Below are 19,776 nucleotides of genomic sequence, written 5' to 3' on the forward strand. Positions count from 1 at the left end.
AAAAAAAAAACCTGGACGGTAAAGAAAAAAGAAGTTGCTACACGTCGTTACTTAAAATTTAAATAAATAACTACGAATATCAAAAAGTAGATCTTCAGTAGAAAATTTATATACTCTTTGCTGATGACCATAATGGCTTATTCCACATATGTCATTATAAAATTAATAGACTAAACAGTTTTTTATACATATTTTTAATTCGATATGTTTAATTATGAAATATATCTGCTTTATTAAATATACATATATTTTATCCCTATTAACACATCATACATAAATACACATAATCAGTACGGAAAAAAATCTATTGCAATCACATGATAACTTCTAGTTTTGTAGTTAGCTTCAATTTGTAGATTAAAAAGTATAAATTCGCTGACAGGAGTAGATCTGAGTTAAATTGCTTTATATAGGCCTTCTTGTTAAACGGTTTTAAATATAATTGAGCTTTTTAGGGTAATATATTTAGTTTTAACGGGATCTTTAAGATAAAACGGCGCTTAGGAGATTCCAACCAACTGGAGCCGGTTGCTATTTATATTTATTTAAAAAAATGTAACTTTGCCAACATAGTCAAACCAATGAGAATAAAAAATATAAATAAATCAAATTTACTAAAGTTATCAAAAAATCAGGTTCAACATAGTAAGGCAGGAAGTAGTAGGTTGTATTAGAACAGAAACAACAATTTATAATCATCACATAATTATATTATAAAATGATTTAATTACAATAAACAGAATAAGTATCATAATGTACCTACACTACGAACAACTTACATTACGCAAAAGCGGACAGGATGTACTCTTTCTCATATTTACATTTTGTACATTGAGCGCTCGATTCGTTCATCGTAATACTAAATACGTCCTTCGCGTCGCTAAACGATATCATCGACAATAAATAGTGCGGGGAAGGGGAGACGAGCGGGCGGCGGCACGCGCAGGCCGCGATAGCTTATATATTACAGGGCGACCGGGCGCGCCTCGGTTATGTACACTACAACTGCTCCACGAACTTGGTGAGTTGGTCCTGAGGCGTCATCGGCGGCAGCTGCTCGTCGGGCGGCGCGTGGGGGGCGGGCGGCGCGGGCGACTGCCGCATCATCAGCAGCTCCGAGGGCGTGGGCGGCCGCGGCGACGGCGTGGCGGGCGGCGACCGCTGCAGCACGCCGCCCACGGCGCCCACGCCGCCTACGGAGCCCACGCCGCCCACTCCGCCGCCGGGGAAGTACCGGGCGGCCAGCCTGGGCGCCGGCCCGCCGCCCGCGTATGCACCGCGCATGCCCATCATGCCGCCGCCGACACCGCTGACGCCACCGGCGGGGCCGCCCTGCTTGAACCAGCCCCCGGGCGCGCCCGCCGACATGCCGGACACGCCGCCGACTCCGCCGACGCCGCCGAGACCGACTCCTGAGACGCCTCCGACGCCACCCACACCAGACACACCGCCGACCTACACGTACAAATAAATTAGCTAATTAAACAACGGTAATAAAAACCGATTAATCAAATGAATCATTTGGGCTTTATAAAATTCAGTACAACAAGTTTAAGTTCATTCTATAGCTTCTCAATTCTTGCTTGTAAATGTTATGTTAGATCGTTTAAGCAACATTTTTCGTGAGTAGTGGGGACCTTAAACCCTATTAAAATTTATGGCAGAAAGAAAATTAGGGTATATGAAAGGAGTACCCTCTTTCGTTGATAGTTTGAATAGATACATTTTTGCAAATCTGTATTTACAGGCTAGTATAAATGGAGAAAAAAAACAGTCAAATACAATGTGTGATGTGTGTGTCGGGAGGGTCACAATTTTGCAAAAGAAAACCCCGACATTTTATATTAAATTAAATAATTCAGGACTTTGACTTTTCAGGACCCCCGTTACTTTTCCCGTATATTGAGCGAACGCCAATACAATTATTTCCACGCACTCTCACATCTAATCAGAGATATATGTTTTGAATTAAGCATAAGCATACACTTATAATAATAACAAAAATTGTAATTATAATTATTTTACCAAATAATTATAATTATAATTTTTATTATTATTGTAAGTGTATAAGGTCACTTAATTTTATTATTCGACCATATTCGTAAGTGGAGTTGTCCAGACATCTAATTTTTCAAAAGTTACTTCTGTCTCGCTGCCATAGAACGAATCTCAAAGACCGGCTACATAACACTGGTTTTATTATTGTTGGACAACGGCCTGTTGGTGTAAAGTTTGAGTAGTGTTATGTTGATAACTGACCTGTGTCTGTTGAGGTAGCATCTGATGCATTTGTTGCAACCGCTGCTGCTGCTGCGGCTGCGACATCATATGCTGAATTTGTTGTGGCTGCTGTGGCACTCCGGCGCCGAGGCCCACATTAACATTGCCAACGCCACCGACACCGACATTTCCAACGCCAACGTTGCCGACTGGGCCGACACCGCTGCCTGTTTGTTGCTGATTCTGGGCGTTCTGCGTAATATAAAAAAATCATATGCTTAAATAAATTACAAGAGATAATGAAATATAAAGGATACAAAAAGGGTATTAAAATTTAATAAAAAATATAATACCTGGTCAATCAAAACTTTGGTATAAAATGGTATAATTTAAAAAATGCGTAACCTGATCATATAAGTCACATTTTTTCATTTCGTAAAACAAAATACTTTTTTAACGGAAATTAATTTTTGTCACAAAGAGTAATAAGATATTATATTATTGTTTTACCTGTGCTCTTTGTTTGATGAAGGCTGCCATAAGTGGTGGATTTGATTTGAGGATCTGCAGAATTTCTTGCTGCTGATTGTGACTGGCGGGTGAGCGCAACGTGGCCATGAGCTGCTGCAACGCCTTTTGATGCATCGGTTGTTGTTGCTGCTGCTGCTGCTGCGGCGCACCCGCTCTCTGCTGGGATACAATTTGTAATTAGTAAGTATTATTTTTATTAAACAATAAGTCACTCTATAAGAACTTGAGTCATTTTTTAATAATTATTTCAATATTATGCAAAACAATAATTAGGTTTTATGTTTTGACTTCAGTTCTAAACAATATTTTTTTGTGTTTTTATTTATCAGTATTTATTATGAATAAATTTGCGAAAATTACAAAATTTAACAACTCAAGAATATTTTTGTAACGAATAGTAGAAAAAAAATAAACATTTAAATAGTTTTACATACTGTTATTAAATGTAAATTTTCTTAATTCTATAGCAAGGTTTCGTGTTTGAACATGCTTTAACTGTGGATATGTGGAATAGTTATGAATTGTAAAAACCTACTTGAATAAAGTATATTTTGATTATTTTTGACCAGACCGAAAGATTAGAATTGAGAAATCATAAGGTTTTAGTCTGAGTAGCAAGAATAAAACGATGGCAATTTGCAAGCAAATACTCATCATTTATAAAACAGATAATAATAATAATATATATAAAATAAATTTGCTAAAAATATCAATTGGAGTTTTATTCCTATATTCCTAAGTAGTTAATGATAGATCAAACGAGAGCTTACGTTCCAATACTTGCATTGACGATAAGTAGGTTATATTTAACTTCGGTTCATCCGTGAGTAGGCGATAGCAATACCTGTATGGCAGAGGGCGCGTGCTGCGCATGCGGCGCGTGCTGCGCGTGGTGCTGCAGCGGCGCGTGCTGCGCGAGCGGCGCGGGCGCGTGGTGGGGCAGGCGGTGGTGCGGCGCGTGGTGCAGCGGCGGCGGCGTTCGGTATCGCGCGCCCCAGTCGGCGCCGCGCACGGCGGCCGCGCCCACGCCCAGCCCCACTCCCCCAACGCCGCCGGGAGGACCCATTGCCGCCTGCTTGCCGTATGACGGCGTCTGTTGTCGCGCCGCCTCCTCTTGTACCTGTTGCGAAATCACTGCCTTTAAAAAATAATTCTAATACATCCGTTTCGAACTCAAAAAAACCGGACAAGTGCGAGTCGGACTCGCCCACCGAGGATTCCGTACAAATTTGTAGTTGTATGTTTTTTTTATTTACTTAATTATCAAATTTAAAGCAGATTTGTCAGTAGTGACTGTAAAAAGTTTTTTTTTAAATTCTTCATCATAAATCGAAAACCATAACATAAATATAGTATAAGCTGGTGCCAATGAAGCTCTTTCATACGATATTCCATATGACACAGTTAACTTAATTCAAACACTGGACAACCGTTCCTAGCATAAAGACCCCATTTTAATAATTAATTACAAATGTATAGTATAAGATAGTATTACTAGCCAAATTTTATAGTTCTAAGTCAAAGGACCTACCTACCTACCCTATAAATTTTGATTCCGATGACAGTCTCGAAATATACAATTTTGGCGGCATTGACGGTAGAATCTTTTTTTTACGGTAATTTGCGTTTGATTTTTTCATAGCTTTAAGAGACTGTAGACCTGAGTATATTGTTATAATTTCAACTCGAAACATCCCCACGCGTTTTCGAGATAAAGGGTCTTTACAGAGATATGGACGGAAAAAAAAGTGATCATATAAGGATTCCGTTTTTTCCTTTGAGGCACGGAACCTTAACAACAGTAATTTAATTGAATTTTATTCTTTAAGTATAAACTTATATCTTTAACTAAATATATCAAGACAATCGATTTGGAGTAGTATGAATAGTAGAATAGACATTGTATCTCTACTGAAATTTGTAATCTAGTAAGTACCTGCTGAAGCGCCTTCTGCACGTTGTGCGGCAGTGCGTGCGCCGCAGGCTTGGCGGGCGGCGGCGACGCGAGCGCGGGCGCGGGCTGCGGGGGAGGCGAGGCGGCTCCCGTCGCACCGCCACGCGTGTTCATGGCCGCCATACGTCGCCGCAGCAACTGCTGCTGTTGCACGCGTTGCTGAACCTGTTGCTGCTTTAACTTTTGCTTTATACTGCTGCAGAACGGCACCGAGCACTTCGTCTCCTGACAGTGTTTCGCATGGTAGCAGCACAGTGCAATGAGTTGCTTGCAGATTGCACAGTCTCCCTTGGTCTTGCGCTTGCAGACCTTGGTGTGCGCGACCACTCGCTTCATCTTCTGGCAAGATGGTAAGCGACAATTGGCGTCGCGACATTGGCATGCGTGTACCAGGGACTGTATGCAGCGTTGGATAGACAACTTGCGCGCCTCTTGCGGGTTAGCCTGCTTCATGTCACCTGGCGATGAGCTGACGTCGAGGTCTAAGCCAAGCTTCTCCATCTTGTGTGGGTGTCCCTCTTTGTCATAGCAGGGCACGCACAGGTCAAAGTCATCGCAAACGGTGCAATGGTACCTCGTCTCAACATGAGATTTACAACTATTGCATGTGTATACGAATTTGTCTTGACCTTGGTTGTGGAGTTCATAAAGCATACAAAGTGTGGAAAATCTCGCCCTCCGCGTCGACGAGAATTCGTAGTGACGATCTCGGGCCATCGTCAGGAAAGCGTCGCGACCGTCCATCAGGTCGCAATTTACTAATGGATCTGGGTCTTGAATTGGCTGTAAATAAAAATACGAGTATTAAAAAATTGACAATTAAGTAATAGATATCTTAACTATGAGTTAATTTTAAACTACTCACAGCTAAACTAGCGGCAGACTGTGCGGAATGTAGCCTAATAACGAAGAAGACTTCTTTGTGCTTCTCCATTGTTGCAAAAATTTTTGCACTGAGATCACTGCCTTGTTGCTGATCGCTCTGTTTCTTACTGTTCTTTCTTTGGGCGGCCTTTGACTTGTTTGATTTCTTAGCTTTCTTCTGGCCTTTTTTCTTGCCATCAGGTCCTTGTTCATTTTCTTCGGAAGACTGGAATATCTAAAATCATGTTAGAAATATTCTCTCACATCGCAATACCCGTTGATATGATGGCAATGGGATTAGATTTTGTGAGAATTTCAATGTCATAAATAGTATATTTATAAAGTCATAATATAACAATAATAAAATAATTAACTTGAAAATTAAATGGCTAAAATGTACACGAATGATACTGACCACTGCCTCAGCGGCTTCAGCTTGCTTTCTCTTCTCTTCCTCTTCTTGATCCAATTCTTTAATAGACTCTTCTAGGACATTGGGCCAGAAATCCCCCTCAAAATAAGGCAATTCAGCAGCTGACGAGATATTGTCCTCCATTGCTTGCTTAAGAATATCTTTGTAATCTAAAATTATCCTTTCTATAATACCCTTGTCTAGCATTTTCTTGTACCACTCTTGTAGCCTTTTAGGCTTGGGTATTTTTTGTTCGGGCGGATGGCAGTGAAATATGTAGTCGTCGCCCTCAGAAGGCGGGCAGGCCCAGATGTGGGCCATTGTATAACCCAATTGCTTAGCGTAATCCAAATATCCTAATAAAATCTCGTGATACACAGCAGTCCTGTACTGCCTCGGTTGGAAGAAATGTACTGAATCTAGATATGCTATATAAACTCGCCTCGTATTAGGCGATGGACTTTCACTACCATACTCCTGAAAAACATGTACATAATGTTAAAAATGACATTTGCACATACTAACAAAGGCAGGGTAATCTTACTAATAATTAAATATATTCGAAACACATACAGTTGAGAATATCAAGGTACATACCTGCACATGCATTCCAAAGAAACAAATATCAGTTCCATCAACTTCCTCAAATGCAAATAACGCTTTAGCCCGATACGGGAATTCGGCGCACAACTCCCCCGATTCTACGAATCTCGATCTCATTCCTGGTTTCACTTCGACCATCTGCAAATATTATACGTTCGAGTATGGTATTTTTTTGTTTAATGTTAAAATTTTAGTAAAATAAATTACCACAAAAATAAATTAAAAAAAAATAATTACTTATTAAGAAATATATTACCTTATCGGACGATGCGACAACCCTGATATGCACTTCGCCAGCGCCAGCCTCTTTTTTCTTAAGGAAATTATTAACTCTAGTTTCAATATAAATGCCGAGCTTAGAAGTAGGCAGTTTCTTAGAACTAAACTTGTTGTCTTTCCGCTTCGCCCCTTTCTTCTTCAAACAGTTATCACAGCAAAAGCCTTGAGGCCATATTTGGTCATGGTGCAACACACATATTTGATGTTGCTTCCTACCACAGTCCATGCAAAGCACAAACGGTTCTTGCTCTAAATGGTCATTTTTCATTTCTTTGAATTGATCTTTTTTGATCGCTCTGCAATAAAATATTTCAATTTTATCAAAATTTAACATTAAAAGTATACAATTATACTTAATCGATGTTTTACTTTGTTTATGTTAACTGCAATATATGAATTTTAAATAAATGTACAGATATTTAATAATAAAATAATAAGAGAACGTCACTTACGTCTGGGGCTGCAGCGGGTCGTCGCCGAGCGTGACAGTGTCGCCCTGGATGTCGTTGAAGCACTTCTGGCAGAAGGTGTATCTATCGGACACAACCCCATACGCTTTTAGACTTTAGTTCATAACAGTCCGAGCGAGTGATGAAGCGTGACAGGAACGTTTGTGTGCAGGCAAGGGCGTGCGAGGGCGAAAACAAATTAGTAAGCGATAAGAACATAAAAGGGATTAGTATAGATCCCATGGATGGAGCAATACTGGTATTAGTTTGGTAATCACTTATATCGATAATGTACAGTAGCATTTTCCCACTAAAGAAAAAAAAAACATGTACTGATAGCAAAAAACAAAGAAAAAAATATTACAATAATATGTAGCTTTCTATGACAAGAACCAGACTACAAAAGCGACAGATAGGTGTATAGGAATAAATTGATGAGCATTTCTATACTTTAATTTAAGTATTAAAAGTATTTATAAACATTGATTAAAGAATTAAATATACATTTAGTGGTCAAACAAAAACTGTGATGGTATGGCATTATGACTGTGAAGGTATTGGTATTGTATGTTTGATGATTATGACAGGTAAAAGGAAATTATAGTAAAATTTAAAAAGCTTAAAATTTATAAATATGAATATATATAATCAAAGTATTTCACATGTAAAATGATAGTACTCAAAAATTATTAGATCAATAATTGACTACTATAACTACTAACCTGTTTTGATAACTGAAGTATTTAGCGTCGCGGGGAATTGTGCAAAGTTGTTTGCCATAACAGCATAGCACTTGTGGGTTGAAAGTGTACTTGCGACCGCAACAGTATCCCAGACTTTGCATTACGGGATCTATTTCTACTTCAAATACTTCTGACAGCTACGAAAGATAACAAATAATAAGATTAGTAAAACAATACAATGTCTATGAATATTAATTTCATATTTTTCCACCAAGAAGTAATATTTACGATAGTTACCTTAGTACAATATCTATAGACACGTGAGTTCTTGCGATTGTATAGCCAAGCGTTCTCAAACATTAGCCAGACGTCATCAACATACTCCCATGGATCTTTGTACTGGCCTCGGTCTATCTTCATCTTGATTGTGGAAAGATCTATTGGTTTGGTCACAATATCGAAGTAGTCTGGGATACCAAGGGCTTGCGCGTCCACCGGCTGGCGGAAAGGCAGCGACTCGGGGTCGAGGCGGAACAACTTCTCAAGCGTTGGAAGTAACGCCTGACGCAGTTCTTCCGGCTTGAAAGCAAACGTCTTCTTGGGTCCGCGATCTGAAGCCGCGGCGTCCGCACCCGTTGGCGTTTCTGGCGGCTCCTCTTTGATTTCACGTTTAATTTCTCGCTTGATTTCCTGCTTCAAGAAGGGGTCTGGCCCTGAATCTTTATCGCGTGGTGTCTCATCGCGCATGCCTTTTCCTCCACAGTCGGGATCTTCGGGTTCCTCTTTGATTCGCACGTCATCCGGGTCGCGCTTAACATCGGGCGGGCTATCTTCGGCGGCTTGCAGCGCCGCCATCTGTGCGGATATAGGCGCGGCGGCAGAGGGCGGCCTCGAAGCGGGGCGCGGGTCGGGCGCGGGGCTGGCGTGCGCAAGCGGAGTGGCGGGCGTAGCGGCGCCGCCCACGCCGCCCGCCCCACCGGCCGGGGATGCGGCGCCCGTCTCGTTGCGAAACGCAGTGTGGTTCATGAAGGGGCTAGCGACGGGCCCACCACCGGCGAGACGCACCTTCGCCTCTGCCGCGCCGTGGCCGGGAGACGCGAGCGCGGCGGGGCCGTTACTCTGCAGTGGATATTGCGGCACCGGAGATGTCATTGGCTGTCCGAAAGGTGACATACCGGGGTTCCCGACGCTGCCGACTCCTCCTACGCTTCCGCCATTCGGTGTCTGAGGCATCTAAAAGGAAACAGTTACAATAGATGAATGATATTACTGTGCACAAAAAAAGACTGATTTTTTATAAAGTAACACATGTAAATAATACCTGGTTGGGACTAGGTCCAGGTGGGCCCACTAGATTTGACTGGTATGTCATTCGGTTGCCTTGCATAGTGAGCGGCATACCAGGCGAGGGGATGCGCATTGCAGGTAACCCAGGCTGAGGAGGTAAGTTAGGCCGGCCAACGCCACTACCTACTCCCACTCCGACTCCAACTCCTCCGACGCCAACTCCCACACCCACGCCAGGTGCCGTAGGCCTGACGCCACCCATGACACCACCTAGTACTCCTCCAGGTTGTTGTTGTTGTTGTTGTTGTTGTTGTTGCTGCTGCTGCTGCTGTTGTTGTTGCTGTTGTTGTTGTTGTTGCTGCTGCTGCTGTTGTTGTTGTTGTTGCTGCTGTTGAAGTTGACTTTGCTGCTGCTGCTGTGCTTGTAACTGTTGTTGTTGCTCTTTTCGCTTTTGCCGTTTTTCTTCCAATTCTTTCTGTATTTTATATATTTTTTCGGCAAGCAAATGGTAGTACTCAGACCGCGTACTAGCCATTTCATACATGTCACCTTCTACTTTTCTCGCGTACGCAACTAGATTATGCATTCTTTTATCTTGCATAGCTGTAGGGTCTGGTGTAGGAAAAATGGCTTGCACCCTGTCAAAGATGAAAAAAAATGTGAGTTATAAATATTGGTATGGCGTAAATATGTAATAAATAAATTATGTCATAAAATCAGTAAATACATAGAAAGAGAAAACTTACAGTTTATGAACAAGGTGGTTTCTGAGATCAGGTGTTATAGACTGGTGCCATTCTTTCGTTCCAGAAACGGGATTGGCTGTAACAGGTCCTCCTGGTAGTTGCAACGTTCCTGTGCCCATCTGATAAAAAAATTTGAAACATTGCGTTAAAAATATACACAATAGTAGTTTTTATTTTAATGGAAAAAAGGAAAGTTTTCTTACAAGTTGCTGCTGCTGTGATTGTTGTTGCTGTAAGTCAGACTGAGATTGATGCGCGAAGAGCTGCTGCATGGGCTGCTGCTGGGGCAGTACGTCGGAGAGTGAGGGCGGGCGCGGTGCAGTCATGCGTGGGAGTGGTGCGCGTGCAAAGCCACCCACCATGCCCGCCACCGACGTGGGGCACGCGATACCAAGAGCTTCATACGCGCGTTTCATGTCCGCACCCGCTCCGCCGCCCACAGAGCCGACCGAACCGACACCTCCCACCCCACCCACTGAACCTACTCCACCGACGGCGTTCCCAGACTGAGCCGACGCAGATGATACTCCACCTGAATAGATTACTTCATGAATTTATTTACTTAAAAAGTAGACAAATAAACGTTACGTACATATTATTTCATAATATTAAATAAACAAATAAAATTTACAATTGTGAATGACAAGATGTTATTTATTAAGCACCACATTTTAGTACACGATATAAAAAAATACATTCAGAGTCAAACAAATTACAAAACATTCTTGATGCTACGAAGTAATTTTGAGTATAATTGATATAAGAACCCAAAAAATCATGCTATGAAACACTTACCGGCCAGTGGGTTGACTGTGGGGAGTGCGTTGGGTGCGGGCGCGGACGCCACGTTAACACTGATAGAACCAACGCCCACGCCCACACCCACGCCGACACCTCCGCCTGCCGTGCCCACGCTGCCCACCGAGCCTACGCCGGTGCTCGAGTGGGAAACAGCAGCCGCTGGACAAATACGCTCTAATGTAACATGTATTATTACTTACCCATTAAGATATGTTCTAGATGTTCTAAATTATGTTAAATACCTTACAATACTCGTGTAACTAAAAATTCCCAATTAATATGACAATTTAATTGCAAAATAATTTAATTAATAGTTCTGTTAAAATTTGTGCACTTCTTTTTATTTATATTATTTTCACTAATCCTTATATTCATAATATGTTATATTATGAATATAAGGATTAGTTTAAGTATTGTATTGTAACTGAAGAAGTACTGAACGGCTTTTATTCTTAAAGCCCCGAACAAAACCAAACTGCAACTACGCTTATATATGTATGTATAGGAAAAAATATTTTTAGAACAGTCCATGTTTTGCAATAAGCTGTTTTATGATTAAAAAGATATCAGATATTATTTGATGTTTCTTAAGCATATGTTAAAGTATTAGTCAATAGTATTAGTTTAATTAACCACAAAGATCATTGAAACACTTACCATTCATAGGGTTAGTCCTAGTCCTATCAGCTTGCTTGAGAGGCAAACAAACAGGACAGTCATTTTTTATACAATGTTTCCAATGGTTAATGATTTGTCTTGATGATGAGCAGTGGGGTACACCACAGTTTTTTCCCGCCTGAAAATTAAAATGTTATTACTCACATTACAGAATGGGTAACGCAAATAAACAATAAGTTGGTTAACAAATATAATATAATAATTTGTAAAAATTGTAATATTGAGATAAAAATTTGTTAGACTAAACTAGTATAACTAACCTGACACGACATCATATGGTTAAGCACACTCTTCATAGTCTTGCAATGCGGTAACGTACATTGCCACGTCTCGCCATTGGATTGGCTCTCACGTCGCTGACACTTATGCGCGTGCAATAGCAGTACCAGTTGCTGCTGGATTAATTTCCGCTTCTCGGGGTCGGCGATCGAGCCCGTGTTTGGTTGCTGTGTTGGCTGCGACGATGCTGATTGCGTCGCCGCTTGCGGTTGTGACTATTTAAATTCATAATCATAATTATTATTGAACAAAACAATTATAATGCGTATTGATTGGTATGCCATCCTAGCTTTGTAAATTTTAGTTCGAAATAAGAGTATTTAATATGGTATCTCACCTGTCCGCCGGCGGGCGCGCCAGGAGTCTGCGGTGAAGGTGCGGGCGGGACGGCTTGCGCTGCCCCACCGCCGGCTTCGGGCGGCGGGCCGAACCGCACGCCGGCCGCCCGCTGCGCCGCACCGCCCGCCGCTGGTTGCCCGTACGCGGGGTGGTAAGGCGCGAGCGGGTGTCCACCGCCACCGGGAGCACCCATGCGCGCATGGGCGCCGTGAGCTGCGTGCGCGCCGTGCGCCGCGTGCCCTCCGTGCGCCGCGTGGGAAGCATGCGCGCCATGCGTTAGTCCACCGCGCATGCTAGGTGCTTGCATCCCCACGCCCACTCCCACACCACCGACTCCGCCCACTCTACCGCCGAGAGGGCCGTTCTGCATTGCCTGTGAAAAGTAATTCTATGAGCGTGCTTGGGTGCATAGATGTATATCTGTATGTGCACAATTGTATGAAAATGTAATATAGAAAAAAAAATTAAACTTAAAGGTTAACCATATTTAAGTTTTATTTAACACTTAGATTTGACCAATGAAAGAATGTATGACTAATAATAATAAACCTATTATTAAAAGTATTTTGATATTGCAAACTATGTACAATTAATTTAACACACATATAGAGCACATAAGAAAAAAAAAATTGTTATCATTGTTGTCATCACTATTGTTGAAGAAGAATAGTGTTACTTAGGTTAATATTACAATGTTATGAATAAATAAATAATAATAAATCGATTTATATATAAATACTAATCTCTCAGTTATATAGTAAAACCAATTTTAGTATTGAGACAGTTAAATACTGCACTTAGAAATCTTCCTAAATTAATTCCATATTTCTCTATCTTGCAAGTTCAAACATATAACAATAGCCATAAAATGCATGTATAAAAACAGATGTGTTAGCATTAAGTTGTAGTTACATCTGTGTATAATAAGGGTGAGTATGTATTAAAACCTTTTGAAAGTTAACAATTTAAGATTGGATATTGTTTAAACTTTTTTTTTAATGATAGGAATATAAAATAATTTCCAAACAATGGGACTAGATTTATTTCTGAGTTCAATGAAATCTAAATTAAATATATTTTTAGGTACTTAATAAATATACCAAATGATATGTAACAGACCTGTGCATGAGGATGGTGAGGCGGTGTCCCATGGTGGTTGTTGCCCATAAGCGTCGGCAGCTGCTTGTTCACATTGTTGATGATGCCCCCGCCGAGCATGTTCGGGCCTGTCATGTTACTATTCGTCACTACCATATTACCACCCACGTTCGCTACATTCATCCCACCTGTGGGGAAAATTTTTTTGAGTACAAAAGTAAATAACTAAAATAATAATAAATGATAAACCACTTGTTAAATTATCAATACATGGAAGTTTTCTTCTATTTTGATTTATTAGATTTGATATTTTTATGTATCCCATACATTTGTTACTGAGTTTTTCTTTTTAACCAGTACAAGTTTATAATGAGTTATTATACTAATAAGATGTGGGTTCTTATATCTTAAAGTTAATAAATATCACATGGACAAATCTACTTGCACTTTGTATTTCTTCATATTTGAAGCCATTTATCGTCTTTACTACTTCAGAATTTATGTTGCTTGTTATTAACAAAGTGTCCTTTGCTAATGTAGCAATGGTAATGTCTAGTGTTGTTTGTAAATTGACTGCGTAAATAATATATATAATTGGTCCCAAAACTGACCCCTGTGGCACTCCACCCAACTATACAACAATAAAATTTAGCAATTTTTTCTTGTATAATATAAACAGCTGTGGTGAAGTGGATTAAAGTAGTTTTGTATAATGAAGCCTATGTAGTAAAATTTAATACAAGTTTATTTTATGTCTAAGGCAAGTGTATGTTAGATTCTATAGATACTAAATCTATATTTTGAATCAAAAGACCTTATTCATTTGTTAAATTCTACAGTGTAAAAGCTAGTTTTTTTTTTATTGATTTAAAAATTTCATCAATATAACAAATTTATATTTTTAATATAATCTACATTATTAATTAATATAACAAATGTTATTTCCAAATGTGTGTATATTATCATATCATTAGAAAAAATATTTTTTTAATTGTACAATCTTACTTGACCATTAAAAAAATTATTAAAATTGTAATATATTCAAACGTAAAATTTTCACTCAAAAAATATTTAATTTAGGTATATTATACTAGTTATTTAATAATACCATGAATATGGATTACTATTGAATATATACCATGACTATGAATGTAGTTAGAGGTGCTAAATATAGTTAATGAAAAGGTTTATTTGAATTTAACATAATTTACTTATAAATCAATAAATGAAATATGTATTGAAAGCTTGAGCTATGCACAACTGTTTATAAAATTAATTTGATGAAAATATCGAAACAACTAGGTATCTGTAATCATAAAATATTATATTGTTAAATAAACCTTATGCAGTCTCTTGTGCTTAATAAGCCTTCATTTTCCATACTATTTTTTATCAAATTTGATACAAACTTACTTTTAATACACTTTCCGATATACAATAAAGATCTCTTGATATTTATATTGGTTAATTATAAATATAAAAAAAATAATTTAATCTTCGGCAGAACACAATACTTACCTTGAATGGAGCTCATTGGCATTGAAGAGTGGAGTTGGTTTGGATGACTTGTATTTGGTATAAGTTGCTGAAGCATACCACCCATCAGGTCTTTGGAGACAGACACATTGGGCGGTGACTGTAAGTTAGGACTCTTACTTCCTAAACTACTCAATCCTAAAGGGTTGTTGTGGCCAACTAAGCCACCCTTGTTGCCCTGTGAAAAGACCAGCAAACGACATAACACATTATTAATTTTAATTAATTCAGGTCATAAAATAATTAGAAAAATATAATAATAATGTGAATACTCATATGATACATGATTGTGATGATAAAATTGTAGATCAAAGGTATAAAGTTTTTATTCAAATGGCAAAATATATTAATATAATGTAGTATAATTTACGTATGTATCATTTTATTACATTTATATATTCACTGAAGCCGCATGATTCAGATTCTTTGTAATTAATCCATTCAGCAACAGTTAAATATTAAGGCATATTCATTTAAAAATCACTAGGAAAAATAATTTTTTTTTTGAGAATAATAAAAAATTGTAAATTAATTATATAAACTAGCATTAGTATCAAATTGGTATAAAATGAGGGGATTTTAAAAAATAATTACGAATATTTGTTGAATTAGACATTTGAAAATAATGTACCTTAGATGTACACAATTTTTTAACTTAAATTCTCTCAATAAATGGGATAAACACAATATAAAGTATGAGAAATGTTATTGCATTACATTTTGTTAAATTAGTTACTACTATAATTTAAAGTATTCTTATTATTGATTTGTTTAAATTATCTTTATTTACAAAATATCAAAAAAAAAATTTTTTAAAAGCTTGTTCAAGAATAAGTTTAATTTCGTATTTTAAAAAAAAAAAATTAATCTCTATGCAAATACTTTATTAGGCTTCTAGCCTGTTGCTGATATAAATATGAATTAAAAAATCTTATATAACCAAAAAATATATATATTATAAACTTAAATAACATTAACATGCTCTTTCTTTTAATCCATTTAATATCTATAACTTTACTTTTTATAAAGGTTTTTCATTCATAAAAAACATCAGTCCCAGGTACTCACTTGTTGAATAAGGTGATTGTTAATTTGTCTCTGCATGGCAGCAGTCGGATCATCTCCGTTAAGCTGCTGCTGGCCCATTTGTCCCCCAGGGCCGGGTCCTTGCGCCGGGGGCTTTGGCCCTGTGACACCAGGTTGTTCACCCCATGAACCTCCCATCAACTCATCAGGGAGATCCTTTTCAAGGTCGAACATGTCCAGGTTAGAAAACCCGTCTACTGAAACCAATTATATGTGTTTGTAAACTTATACTAATGGCACATGTTTCATGTTGTAATAAAATTAATTCATTTAATTTAACTTCTTGAAAACCAATCATACTCACTTTTATACTATACCAAATAAATAAAAATTAGTATTATTATATTCACCATTCACATTTTTAAAGTATACAAAATAATAAATTTCAACATCAGCATCATTTTATGTCACTAATACATTAAAAGAAAAACAAAAGAAAAATCTTAGATAACCTATAATATTTCAATTAAACTGAACAAACAACAATTTATTTGGTATATTGGGAGTTTTATTTGAAAATAAATAATAATATATTAGATATAAACTTTTATTGTGACTAGATATTCTATTAAAACTATTATTTGAGCATAAAACAAAATAGTAATAAACATCTATACAATATTATATTACATACTAAATCAATTTATAATTGCATCATTATCATTAAAAGTAGACTTGGCATAAACAGTATTCTTTTTTAAATTTCATTTGTATATATAGTTATTAATATTTTGTCATACATTAGGAAAATATGTTTTGACAGATATTGAATTGCCTTTAAGTTTGCACTTAACCAACAAATATTAATTAAAATAAAATATTAATTAATCATTACTATTTCACACAAACTTTATCAGGTTTAAAAATATATTTATTTAAATTAAACCATTTAAACTTTTTTAAAGAAAGAAAATATGAAATTTAATTGGACACAAAATTTGACCATTATATTTTAAACAATTTGAAAAAAAATCTCTTAGATTACATAGATACATTTTAAGGTAAATATCATAAATCATGTGTTTAGGTACACATTACAAGCATATATTAAGTTATATGTAACAATACAAACTACAAATAATTCGCCTTAAATTTTGTTTGCCTAATTTGATGGGTTATAATCACAAAACTAAATGTAGGTCACTCCATTATTGTTAATAATATCATTATAAGATTTATTTTATAAAACTAAACTTTCATTTTATATATTTAATAAATAGAATCTCTGATAAAATTAGTACTTTTAATTGAACACAGTACAATACATTACATATAAACCTAATTAGAGTTAAAACTAATCATGTCACCATCAAAAACATTCATAAATGTATTTCAACGCAAAAGAAATGTGCACAAGGTAAATATTTCTCTAATATCCTTACTCTTTTAATCACGAATTGTTCATTTATTCCAAAAACTTTTTACGATACGATTTGAAACAACATTTTGTTTCGTACTGTCTAATTTGTTATCGAAGTGTCGAAATATTTTATAATAACACAAAAATAATTATTATAAGTACAATAAACCTAAAATATACTAAAAAGCACATTTTCCTAGTTAATTTAGCTCAAGAAACAATAATACGACGCAAAACTTGGAGGGCGCTAACAAGAGCGACGGCAAAATGTCAAAAATCTCTGTAATATAATAATGACAGAAGGGTGCTCGAAACTTAAGAAACTTGCAAAATAAGAAAAAGTACTCACCTGCGGTGTCCGAGGGACCCTGGAAAGGGTCCCGGATCATCTTAGCCCGCTTATTAGGCGGCTCATCCACATGATGATCGGCCATGGCTCTGTTTACTAAACGTAAGCCGTCGTGAATATTTCGGCCCGCCGATTCAAATAACACATTTATGTCTTATATCTTTAAGAAATAACATTTTAAAGCGATTTGTCATCCATCATAACGTAATTCACCCACATCCCGATCGTTCGATGTCTCTCGGACCATTGAAGGCACATATTAAAATTTCTCACTCAAGTATTCGCCATTACAAAGCTCCGAATCGAAGAGCTACACAGACCCTCTCACCATCTTCCGACGGAACTAGCACAATAAATGAAAACAATATCACCAGATTTTGCTACTTTATGGAACTTATTTTACCGATCGAACTACACGATTTCACTTAACACTTTAAAATATACGGAATGGTACAGTTTATGATTAAATGATGTAAGAAAAAACAGAAAATTTACACGACAAATTCCGAAATACTTCTCAGTCTCTCCAGCGCAAAATGGCGGCTGTTGATGAAAACTTTTTCTACGCTTGTCAGAAAATGTCGGCCTATAAAGAGACAAAGGCTTGTGATTGGTCCTCACATACCACGTGACTGCCGGAAGTGCCGACTTGACGCAGGATCGGTCCAATTATTCTGACGTCAACGCGTTCAGAACCGAATAGAAACGAAGTTAACCGATGAGTTTTCTACTTAAATTTAAAAGCTAAACTAAATTGTTAAAACTTGTTTTTACTTTTAAGAGAACATAAATATATTAAAAATATGGACTTTATTCATTTTGTCTTTAATTTGATATAAAAATATGAAGCAAATAAGTTATTTTTCAACATCATTTAAAATTTCCCTCCAATATCGGGAGGGGTCATCATCAATACGACGTGTATCTAGATCTATGGTCTCTAGGTCATCATAGAGAAAATAATACTTTCTATTATTAATTTTATTAAAATTAACTTATTTTATTTATGTACTATGTAAATAGCACAAGAAAAGGTTTGAAAAAACAGAAAGTTTTTCTGGAAAAATATAATTTTACAAATCATACTTATTTTATACTTGTATGTTTTTATTTAATTGAATCAAAAATATTAAAAGCATTTTCATTTATTACATTTGCTTTGATAAAGAAAATGACTGTGAATATTATCATCCTGTTAATATTTCCTGATAAATATTACAGGATTTATCACGAAAAAATGTTGCAAATATTTTGTGACAACACTGTTATACAAACAAAAATGTTGTCCGGTTTAAGTGAATCCATGTTTTGCGGGAATTATAGTTCGATCATAACTAAATAATAGTTTGATGGAAGACTATATTTATAATCCTAATTAATATTTAATAATATTTATTTTTGCTGTTGACATACGAACAACATACTCCGAAAATTTGCTTTCATGTTTATTTTGCATTTAGTAAGATGAATAATATAAAGTTATATTATCATACCAACGGTTGTACCACTACATTTGTATCATATTTAGGTAAGCAATGTTGTAAAAAAAAATGTTCGAATGGCTTAGAACTGATATCAAATGAAAATACCCCTTTTTCTGCTCATATCATGCAATAAGTGCATTATTTAATATAATACTTTTCTTATAAGATTTCTCTCAGATCTTGCTAAGAAACAATTATGTAAAAATGCTGTATAGTTGTACTATTGTATGTGTATCCTTTTTATTTTTTAGACGAAATTCGATTAATACTCCTCTTTTTAACAAAGTCAATAATAAATACCAAAAATGGAGAAATTAACGATCATCAATGCTTCGTATCGATCATTATTAACATTAATCTATATTCTACATGTACTCTGTACAATTAAGGCTAGCTATTCACTTTGTCAATCATCACCAGATCTTGAGTAATGTAACTATAAAAAATATAACAATAATAACAAAGCTGCTTAAACTGATATTAAATTAATAATTAAATGAAAAACTTATATATTATAGATGTAATAATGATATATTTTTATGTATATTTTACCAGGTATGTTTAATTTTTTATTTTAGAAAAACAACTCGAATGTATTCAATATCGTATTTAAGATATTTTTTTAAAAAACACTATTGAAGTATTTTTTTTAATTAAAATTTAGCTTTAAAGTAAGTTCTTTAATTATTATTTATCATCAATTATTTTAGTATATTTTTATTATCAGGGTTACCACAT

At 36.5% G+C, this 19,776-nt stretch overlaps 1 protein-coding gene across 6 annotated transcripts; it reads right to left on the reverse strand.

Annotated features, from left to right (window-relative positions):
* Positions 1-646: 646 nt before the first annotated feature.
* On the reverse strand, positions 647-18,116 carry LOC125063848 (CREB-binding protein). 6 transcript variants are annotated; one of them, XM_047670508.1, is made up of 23 exons: positions 17,555-18,116; positions 15,828-16,039; positions 14,742-14,937; positions 13,245-13,411; positions 12,124-12,498; positions 11,768-12,001; positions 11,487-11,625; positions 10,824-10,988; positions 10,232-10,560; positions 10,029-10,147; positions 9,317-9,920; positions 8,293-9,228; positions 8,035-8,192; positions 7,316-7,426; positions 6,841-7,159; positions 6,579-6,722; positions 5,985-6,458; positions 5,571-5,804; positions 4,688-5,488; positions 3,596-3,871; positions 2,731-2,910; positions 2,260-2,472; positions 647-1,455 (listed from the first exon to the last, which is right to left on the reverse strand). In XM_047670508.1, exons 1-23 carry the CDS (start codon positions 17,637-17,639, stop codon positions 1,000-1,002), a joined length of 6,927 nt encoding a protein of 2,308 aa, XP_047526464.1. In that variant the 5' UTR covers positions 17,640-18,116; the 3' UTR covers positions 647-999. The 6 variants fall into 6 exon arrangements, with proteins under 6 accessions (XP_047526464.1, XP_047526465.1, XP_047526463.1 ...); XM_047670509.1 differs by having other exon boundaries at positions 7,316-7,396; positions 14,742-14,949; XM_047670507.1 differs by having other exon boundaries at positions 5,571-5,795; positions 14,742-14,949.
* Positions 18,117-19,776: the final 1,660 nt, after the last annotated feature.

Source organism: Vanessa atalanta, chromosome 4, assembly GCF_905147765.1.
Source record: "Vanessa atalanta chromosome 4, ilVanAtal1.2, whole genome shotgun sequence".
NCBI lineage: Eukaryota > Metazoa > Arthropoda > Insecta > Lepidoptera > Nymphalidae > Vanessa > Vanessa atalanta.